Source organism: Gavia stellata, chromosome 22 (genome assembly GCF_030936135.1).
Source record: "Gavia stellata isolate bGavSte3 chromosome 22, bGavSte3.hap2, whole genome shotgun sequence".
NCBI lineage: Eukaryota > Metazoa > Chordata > Aves > Gaviiformes > Gaviidae > Gavia > Gavia stellata.
Genome location: NC_082615.1, coordinates 2,877,211 through 2,887,112, shown reverse-complemented (window position 1 = coordinate 2,887,112; position 9,902 = coordinate 2,877,211). Strand labels below are relative to the sequence as shown.

At 57.4% G+C, this 9,902-nt stretch overlaps 1 protein-coding gene across 1 annotated transcript; it reads right to left on the bottom strand.

The window, feature by feature from the left end:
- Positions 1 to 856: 856 nt before the first annotated feature.
- Positions 857 to 9,473, bottom strand: LOC104261322 (TBC1 domain family member 24-like). The gene is made up of 7 exons (XM_059828233.1): positions 9,371 to 9,473; positions 6,458 to 7,493; positions 6,005 to 6,163; positions 4,451 to 4,514; positions 2,825 to 2,920; positions 1,874 to 2,150; positions 857 to 1,002 (listed from the first exon to the last, which is right to left on the bottom strand). The coding sequence occupies exons 1-7, from the start codon at positions 9,471 to 9,473 to the stop codon at positions 857 to 859; spliced, it is 1,881 nt and encodes a 626-aa protein (XP_059684216.1).
- Positions 9,474 to 9,902: the final 429 nt, after the last annotated feature.

Here is a 9,902-nt window from a genome sequence, read left to right as displayed (position 1 = left end):
TCCGACTGAGCTACGCGTACACGTTCACATTTCACGTTTTAAAATGGCACGTCTCCCATTCTCCTGACCCCAGGTAGTCAGGGCACGTTGGTTAAGGCTCATATGTATTCACCGCTCGCAGTCTTACATCAGCCCGTTGCGGTAAATATAGATCTTCAGTTTAATGCAAAAATGACAATACAGGTACACACACAACTGGGGGTTCTTGTTGGCTGCCAGTGTATTAACACCAGGTAGGACTTTGCTAATCACTGATCAGCAGTTTCAGCCGAAAAGAGTCTGTCGCACTGTGTTGGATGGTGATCAGTGCGTGATCCTGGGGGAGTCCTGGTAACCCACAGAGGCTACAAAACCCTGAGTATGGCTTGAAGGGTGGCACTGGGCTTGCGACCACAGGGAAGCGGGGTCTGAGGGCGTTTCTGGTGAGCTTTGTACCTCTGTATTGGGTTTTGCCTAAGCTCAAAATTCCTATAAAATCTGCCTGTGCTGCAGTACCACTGGTTTACTGTTAAGCCCCAAGCTGCAAACAGGCCAGGGAGGTGTGAGAAGCACTGGACTGGCTCACCTGCCCTCCAGCATCCTAAACTGGGACAGACTGGGTGGAGTGGGCTGGGTCTAAGCTGCGGGAGGAGACCTCAAGTGTCACCAAAGGCAGCACCCGCAGTCCCGTTCCTGGCACTGCATTGCCCTCTCTCCAGACCACCATGACGGCTAACCGTGGAGGGAAGGATGGTGAGTGGAGGTGCCTGCGGCGCTGTCGGTAGAGACCGTGGCAGGCAGGCCAGGGTGGCGGCCAGCGCGGTGAGGGGTCCCCGTCTCTGTGGGTGGTGTGGTGAGGGGCTGTCCCCCACGGGACCTAGGCATTTTGAAAGCCCCACACTTCCAAGAGTTGCACCTTGAAGTTCTCCTGGCAGAGCGGAGGGTTGTCGAAGGTCTCGCAGTGCTCCGTGCGCCCCCAGAGCAGGTTGGTGTCGAGGGACAGAGCTTGGCCTCCCCCTCCACCTGCAAAAGCAAGCAAGCTGGTTGGGATCTGCTGTACCCCCGTCGCTGCTCAAGCAGGGACGCTGGCCCAGCTGACGAGGTCTCTCAGGACTGCACCCATCTCTCAGCTTTCTGTCCTTTGGCCACAGCGCAGAGCTGGGCTGGGGATGCCCTGAGCTGCCTTCTCTGCTCATCGGGATGTCAGCCTGGAGGCAGAGCTCCCGGAGAGCTATCTGCAGGGCAGCCAGTGCAAGAGGTTGCCCTGGTAGCACAAGCTGAATTATTAAATTGCTCAGAGAGCTGGAGAACAAGGAAAGTTCCTTGCATCCCCGCAGCCAGGCTTGCCCTGATCCCTCTCCTGAGGGCTGGAAGGGAGGCAGAGGCAGCCATCAGGGCTGCAGATGTTTCTGGCTTGGTGCGGTCCTCTGCTGAACCCACCCCGGCGGTGGTGGGGCACAAAGATTCAACCCCTGTGCCCAAGCCTGACTTGGCAGATGGCAGCGCAGGCAGGCAGCTGGTGTGTCTGCTCCAAGTGACTGTGCCCAGCCCTTCCTTGGGCTGATCCCCACCTGCATCTCCTCTCCATCCCACACAAAGCGGAGGGAAGGGCTGGGAAAGGACACGCCAGCCCCAAGGGTGCAAACCTCGCCAGGAGGTTTGGGCTATGGTGCACCCCTTCAGCTGGCAGAGCCCCTCTGGGCTCTCAGAAGGAACATCCTTGCCCTTGTGCAGATTTGCACTCTCCTGCTAATTTGAGGAAGAGGGGGCTGACTTCCTCTCCCCTGGCTTTGAATTGCCTCTACAGGCAGCTCAGATTTTAATCTGGAGTAGAGCCCTTTTCAGCCGAGGCAGCGGTGTGTCGGTGGGTGGGTGCCCACCATTCGGTAATTACCAATAATGATCCCTTCCCGTGACCCGGACATGAACATGGAGGCTGTTTTGGAAGGCAGAAGGAAATGCCTGATGGCCAGAAATGGGGACAGACGGCCTTTTCTCTGCGGCATGGGCACGGTGAGACGGTTCGAGCTGGTGCTGCGGTCATTGGGGGAGGAGCTGAGGAGGGATGCGGGAGAGGGGGAAGGTGATCGCTGGCGTGAGCGCGGCACGGCTTTGGCCAGCTCCGGCTTCTTGATGAACACCCACTCGTACCTCTCTGGCTCGGGGCGCACCTGGAAAGCAGGAGAAATGTGGTGAGCCCTGTTCTTTGGGGCATCTCTCCATTGCTGGGGGAAGATGGTGCTGCCTGGCCAGGCGTGTTGGGGGACAAACGCTGTATGCCAGATCCGGACCTTGGGGCAGGGAAGGGACAAGGCATCCTGGCAGTGCCAGGACTGCTCTGGAGGTGGCTGTGGCTAAGAAGTTGGTTTTGTCTCTGCCAGGCGCTGCCGAAGATGGGGAAGCCTGCACTGCCCACATTGCCAGGTGGATGCTGGATGGACGCAGGTGGGATACCGGATGACTTTGACCCCAGGATCTCTTGGACCAACTCAGCCTGCTCCCTCTGCAGGGACCCTGGGGCTGATTTGGGAATGCTCCATCCAGGAGCTGCTGCCCTGCTGTCATCCCGGGAGGATGCTCCAAGACCCACCCAGGGTTATTGCGGGTTGCCTCGGGGGCTTGGGGTAAGCCCGCTCACCCAAGGCAGGAGTTCGTTCTCCATTTGCTCTGATCCAGCATAGCAATTTCTGTGCTGCTGCTTCCTCCCAGAGCGACAGGGCCGCGGTGGGACCGTGGTAAGGAAGCAGCTTGGTGCCACTATGCTCTGAGTTGTCAGAGGGGTAAAGGAAAAAGTACTTAACAGACAAACACATAAGCGTAAATCCAGAAATAAAATGTGACTTACAGTGAACACAAAGCACTCCCCTGTCCCAAAAAAGCCCGATGTTCCCCCATTCTTTTTCCTTTCACTCCAGTCGGAGGAGAGAAACGCCCCGCACACCTTTGAGAGAGAGCACAGGGAGCCATCAGTGCTGCGGGGAATCAGCGAGGGAGACGGCTGGGACCAGAGCAAGCCCCAGAAACACCGGCCATCGCACGTGCGTTCAGGAGGTCAAGGGCTCCGCGAGGTCCCCTGGGGGAATTGGAGAGCCAAATTCTGCTACGCCAGCTAAATCCTGCACTGACAAGTCACTGGTGCTCTGGACGTGAGTCCACTCAGCTTCAGTGCCTAAGGGGGCCTCTAAGGGGGGGGTCTGGGAGATTTGGGGTGTTGCTTTTTTGCAGCAGAGGCGATCGCAGTGAGCTCCATGCTGGTTGATTCATCAGGGCTCTTCGGCTGTGCTGGCGTGTTCCCTGGCCCGGGCTTGGGAGTAGGAGCTGTGCCTCGCGCTCCCAAGCCCAATCCAGCTCCCGGCTGGGTGGAAAGGAATAACTGTGTGCCTCCAAGGGTTGTATGAACAGTATTGCAACACGCTGCGGACAGCGGTCTGGGAGTCCCTTGTCCTCAGCTGGCCCCTAGCTGGTGGCGAGGTGGTCGCCTGTTTTATGAGCCTTTAAAGAAAAAGTGGTTTAAAATGGCAAAGACTCAAGTAACACATTTTTGTTACCTACAAGGCTTTTAACCAATCCTGGGGGAGGATCAGAAACTGCTCTCCAGGTGTTTTGGCCAGTTCTTCCTCCCGTGGTCAGGCCCATCCTGGTATGGATGTCCTTGACTTGACCACAGCTGGAGAGGACCTCCCGAGAGGTGGGAACTCGTGCCTGTCCTTGGTACTAGCTAAGGAATAAAATGAGCTAAAACGTGTAGGAAACAAGGTTTTATAAGTCACCTTCTCTTGTCTGCACAAGGCCCTAGGGGGTGGCAGGGTGTTTATCTCCGCACCACAATGAAGTGTCAGGCTTGGAAATCAGGACTGGTAGGTCAATAAATCTTCGGGATGCCTGAACAATTTACAGAACTTGCCTCTGCTGTTTGACGAAGAGTGGAGAGATAAAATACGGGTTTATGAGCCCCTCTCAGAGTCCCTGGGAAGAGCCCTGGCTCAGGGTTTTTTTGTAGTTATTTCATGACTTTCAAATACTGTAGAAGCTGTCCTTATTTCTCCTCTATTTCCCTTGTGTGTCTGCTCTTGCAGTCAGGGAGAAATCCTTGCATTTAATGCATTGAACGCAAATCCAGGCTCACGCAAAGCATCTGCTGACTTCAGGAAAGTCAGCTTGGCAAGGACTTCATGAGATGGTCTGTACTTGCAATAAAGGAGTATCACTCATGGCCTCTCTCCATCTCACTGACTCCTTCTCTGTTTCCCCCCAGCAGCACCCTTTAGACCAGCCTGTGTCCAAGGTGGCTCTTGGTGCCGGGGGTGCAGTTTGTTCTCTTCTGGGAGCTGGGACAGACCCCGGGGCAGGGCAGGAGAGGGACCACGTAGCCCCGCGGCTGCTCCAAGATGTGCCAGTGGGGGCAACCACCCCATCCCATTCCACACGTCGGCACCAGCGCAGCCCACTTTTCTACTTGGGAAATACTTACCTCCCCCTCTGTTGTTTTTATGAGCAGCACCGTCGGTTCGTAACCTTCACAGCACGTGTAAAACCTGCAGAGATGAACGAAGAGACTGGGTCGGTGGGGGTCTGAGTCCCAGGAGCAGTGTGCCATGCAGAGAGCCCGGGGGTGCAGTGAGCACAAGGCTATAAAAGACAGTGGAGAGCGGTGGCGGCTCTTCTCAGCCTATTCCGTGCCGGCAGCTGGCCCGAGGGAGCTCGTGGAAGGACAGCAGGAGAAACTCATAATCGTGTAGCTCGAGCAGCTTCAGTGTGCAGGAACCGGGGGAGTTGGCTTATGGGACTTCTGAGGTCATCATTTTTGCTTGGTGAAGCAGGTAATAGCTCAGATAAATCCAAACACTAAATCTTCACACCCTACCCTCAGGCACCAGGCTGGGGGGATGCTTCATAGGGGCAGTTTACCAAACGAGCTTGCTTTTAATCTGGATGTGTTTCGTAATCCGGGCTCTGCACCCCGTTGCTGTCTTGGAAAGGTACAGGGCTGCGCTTCCCAGATGGGGCTGCACCTCTGTGCTGTGGGGGGCCCACTCGCCTCTCACGGGCTGGGGGAGCACGCTCGTGGTGCTAACGGAGGCACTACCATCGCAGCCCCACTTTTACACACCGCCCTGAGAACTGGGATGGCATGGCCGGCATCCAGTCCCTGGGCAGCCCAGCATCCCCTCCCGGTTGGCAGTGAGCTGCATCTCAGTAGAGAAACACACTGGCACTGAGCATTGCAGGGATGTCCCTGTTTCCCACTGCATCCTCTGCTCCATGGCCATGGCAGTGGGTGTCACCGGGCCCTGGGTTGTCTCCAGCGCTGACACTGGTCTTTCTATTGCAATTTTGGGCATTGGCCATGACACTTGGGCTCTCTTAACTTGGGTTTAGAGGGTCTGATGTCTTCCCCATCGCAGGATGTACCCACATGCTCTCTGCCCCTGCCCTGAGCTCTGCCCGCTCTGCGAGTGCAACCTCTCAGCTTAACATGCTCCTACAGAGGAGCAGGTTTGGGTTTCCTGCCTGAAAACATTCACGCAAAGGCAGCTTCAGCCCACTGGAAGGCTTTTGCTGCTTCACAGCTTGGGAAATCTATGGCAAAACTCATTTTCCAGCTCAGTTTTGGGTGGCAGCACTGATTGCAGCATCCAGCAACCACCCTGTGCTCTGAGCCACTGGGAGGAAGCTGGAGCCCTGGGGATGGCGTGCTGGCTGGACCTGGCCGATCGTAGCATGCCTGGCATGGGGTGGCACACAGGGACGTCCCCCTGCACAGCCCATCCACAGGGCTTGATGTTCCCCGTGCAGTGCCGAGTTGCTGATTGCCATCTGACTGAGCCTCAGCCCTCTGCCCTACAGCCAGCGCTGGCCCAGACCACACTCAAGATCTTGAATTGAGCCCAAGAGAGTCCCCAGGAGACCTCAGATATGCCCCATGGACACGATATGTTGCTCCTTTCTACACCAACAACCTCTACTCAGTTTTACGCCTGGCCCATCCAACCCGACCTGACCCGACGGGCAGATGATGCTTTACCTCTGCAGGCTGCACCCGTCTTCTGAGGTGGAGAAGAGCAGCAGCGGGGGGAAGAGGGAGAAGCGCTCAGGGATCCAGGACCAGACAATTCGCATCTCCTGAGCTGTTACAATGCTGGAGCTGAAGTTCTGCATGTCCACGGCCAGGTGGAAGGACTGCCTGTGTGAGGGAGGACGTCCATTACTGCCAAGCTGGGGTGCCTGTCTGCTTTTAGGGGTGCAGCCCCCGTGCATCAGGTTTTGACATACTTTTTACATCGTGAGCTTTCTGTTAACATCGCTAGCTCTAACTGTACAGTGCCTCCTAACAGGGTCCCCCACGAGGGGCTGTGAGGCACCCAGCATACCCAAAGCTACAGGAGATACCCAAAGCTCCCCCCATGTTGTATCTCCACTGTAACTGATATTTTGTCTGCTTAGCCCCAAGAGCTGGCAAACAGAGAGGTCTCCTTACCTGCTCTGCACCATGGTTATGCCTCTCTCCATTAACGCCTTCCTGTTGGCCATCTGGAGAAGCCAGATTTCCTTGCGGGAGAACAGCCAGATGCCAAAGGCTCTCTCTAGGAGTTTGTCGACAGTCACGTGCTCAGCAATGTTCTGCACGAAAGCCTGCAGGTCTGCCTTGATGTCAGACCCCTCCAGCTCAGCGGAGGTCACCGAGAGCCTATACTGCTTCAGCAAGGCCAGAGCAATGCGGTAGAGGACCTTCTGCCCCTCCAGCAGGTAGACGTCAAAGACGCGGATGGCGTAATTGAAGGGGAGGTCGTGAAAGAGCCACGATAACCATTCGGAGTAGACCTCAAAGACGTTCTCAGAGGTGCTGGCTATGAGTTTGTGAGCTGCTGGGCAGTGCTTGTTGGCCAAATCCCCAAAAGTCATGCAGGAGGCCTGGTGGGCAAGGAAGGACTGGTCAATGTAGCTGGTGTGGGGAGCATTGCTGGCGATGAGGCGAGAGATGTTCTCAAAGCACTGAGCTTCATCTTTGCTGTAGTGCAGCAGCAGAGCCACCAGAGAGGGGAGGATGGGGCTGTAGGTTATGTCGGGGAAAAGGTTGCCAACACAAATGAGGATCTTCTTCAAGGCGGTGACCCCTTGCAGGTTGAGGCAGTATGTGGGCATGGAACATCCTTCCAGGAACTCAGGCAAAGGGTAGGAGCTCACACTCGGCTTCCCAAAGAGCCGACTTGCCACATCCCTGTAGACGAGAGCATCTGGGGTGACGAGGCGGCAGGCGACCTGCTGGATGAGCTGGTGGTAGACCTGAGCTCTCAGAGCACGGCTCGCTGCCCAGTAGCCTTCTCTTGCCAGCTTCTTCAGCTCCTTCGGGGGCTTGCTGAGGATGTCTCGGGGGATATGCGCCTGTTGCTCCGGGTCTGGCATCCTGTCCCAATCCACGAACTGTCCACAGCCCAGACAAGAGGAGGCGTCAGTGTCCCAGGTGTCAGCCTCGGACGTGATCACGATGGTGACTGGAGATGAGCCAAACATCTCTGTAGGACAAAGACCTTTTATTCAACACGCTTCACTGCCCCAGCTGACAGCGTTTCACCCTGGCTGACGGTGCTTTGAAATCTTACAGCAACGTCTTGTATTTCAATAGTTAGTCTCCCCCCTGCAAAGGGAAGGTTTTCAGAAGGCTTTGCCTGGCTGGAGCCGCTCGCTTTGCCCTTGTCTGCTCACATCGGCTCAGGCCCCTGGTGAGACGGCTGTCTGGGGGCTCAGAGGAGCGTGGGGCCAGGTACCAGCTGGGCGTCAGGGCTGCTTCTCCACACTGTGAGGGGCTTTGCACCCCTCAAAAAGCTCCTGACTTCCCAGCCTGTGACCTGCCGAGAGGGAGATGCAGAAAGCAGGGACACAGACCCTGTCCCCCAGGGATGCCCATGAGACAGCAGCGTTACACCACCGAGGATAACAGAGCAGCTCGGTCCCAGCCCAGCTCTGCTGGGGCGAGGAGAGACTTCACGGGCAGTGGGGGCCCAAGTGATGCTGAGGCCGAGAGGGACCATTTGCGTCGTGTCCCCTTGCAAGGACAGAGCAGGGCAGGAGGCAACGTCCTGTCCGGGTCTGGCAGCCCAGGACCAGGCTGCTACGAGTCCAGACAGAGCGGGCAAAGCTGGCCTCAGGCATTTGCCCTCTCTCTTCCTGCCTCCTGCCAAAGTCTCCTGCAAAAGTCTCCCGGCCCCTCTGGTCTCTTGGGTGCCAGAGAGAAGGTGAAAGGAGAAGGTGCAGCAGCGAGAGGGTCTTGCCAAGACTGCGGGGATGGTCCGCGGGGTGCCAAAGGGTCCCCGTTTCCCCCATGCCCCCATGCACCTGGAGAGACCCCGTCCAGCGGACTGCACGCAGGGGTTGACGGGCATCTGGGAAGCCCCTTGGAGAGAGAAATTCCCCGGGGGACCCTCAGGAGAGGCTCCCACACACAGCACCATGGCAGGGCTTTGCCAGCCACCAGCCCTGGGCTGGGAAGAGCAGAGTTTGAGCTCCTCCTAGAGAGAAGTGAGCGGTATTTTCCCTGGGGTTGCAAGAGAGCTCAGCTCCAAAACCCATACAGCAAGACAGGAGTTGTCTCCGCATGGGTGAGTTCTGCTGGGTGGTGATTAATTGGCAGGAATAAAGTCGATTAGCGCACACACTAATTCTTTGATGTATTTATCTTGTATGTGCTCAGTTGGGATGTGGAGTCTAGGATGGATTTGCACCGAGCCAAACCTCTCTGCTTCGGCCCCAAGGGGAGACGGGGAGACAGCACGGTCCCGGCCCTGTGTGCTACACGCATGGCAGCACGTGCTGGCACGTCGAGGGGGTCCGGGTGCCCGGGCTGCTCCCAGGCTGGGTCCAGCTCTGACTCCCGCTCTCCAGTTCAGTTTGGCCCCTGCTCAAGTTCAGCAAAACCAGCAGATCAGGTTCAGTTCTGGTTCAGGGAAAGGGCAGCGGTTTTAACCGGTTGCTGCTCAGCCTAACTCCCTGCTTTGCAGACAGAGAGACCCTGACTACAGTCATGCAGGCTTCTAGCCACAGAAACCGGGCTAAAATGAACATTGGGGTTGAAGCGGGGCTGTTTACACTGCCGTGATCCCCAAATTCACCTTGTGAAAGCCAGCTGCATCACGAGGGTGCTGCCCTGCCCGAAGTGCTGAGGAGCATCAACCCGAGCCCACCCGGCCTCCAGTGCCCTGGCCCAGGGTGCTGGCTGGTGGCTCCAGCTCTGCCCACCCCGGTACATGCCAGGGGTGTTGGGGAAGGAAATGTGGGTCTGCTCCAGCCCCTCTCCTCTGCTGGATGAGGCCCCGGCATGAGGGGGGCCAGCGAGAGCCTCCTGCATCTTCCGCAGCGTGAGATGTGCGACTGTCCCCGGCTGCAGCTCACTCACCTTGCCCGGTGCCCGTGTTATCGCCCTCGGCCGGCTCGGCCATGGGGAAGCCGCCGGCTGCCCCCGCGGGGGAGCGGGGCAGGCTGAGCCCCACCTGCAGCATGTGCCCAGGCTCCGGTGCACCCCGCTGCCGCGTCCCCTCTGTCCCCATCACCTGCCCTGACTTTTAAGGTGAGTGCCAGCCTGCCAGCACAGGAGGTTTATTTGGTGTAAATAGGGCGAGGGGTGGAGCGGCTCCCGTGCCCACGTCGCACCTTCCTGCCCCAATTCTGTGCCAAGGCCAGGGAGGGGGACGTAAACACCCTGTGGGATGAGATAGCCATCAAACCAGCAACACGGCCATTAAACTTAATCATTTATTTTTCCCAAGGATAACCTTCATTTTCCTGCTCTGGGGTTCACTCCCTTCGCCAGCGTCACACGACGGGGAGGGTGCTGCAGGGGCGAGGGAGGGCCGGAGCTGCCGAACCGCCCGCTGCGGCAGTTGCCTGTCCTTGAACGAAGGAAACATCAACACAGCCAGTGGGTTTGC

Bases quoted from the DNA above. Each gene is read 5' to 3' on its own strand.
- LOC104261322 (XM_059828233.1), bottom strand. From the start codon at position 9,473: ATGCTGCAGGTGGGGCTCAGCCTGCCCCGCTCCCCCGCGGGGGCAGCC. The intron at 4,515-6,004 runs GTAAAGCATCAT...TCATCTCTGCAG, and splicing joins GACGGGTGCAGCCTGCAGAG to GTTTTACACGTGCTGTGAAG. The intron at 1,003-1,873 runs GTAATTACCGAA...TTGCTTTTGCAG, and splicing joins ACGGGAAGGGATCATTATTG to GTGGAGGGGGAGGCCAAGCT.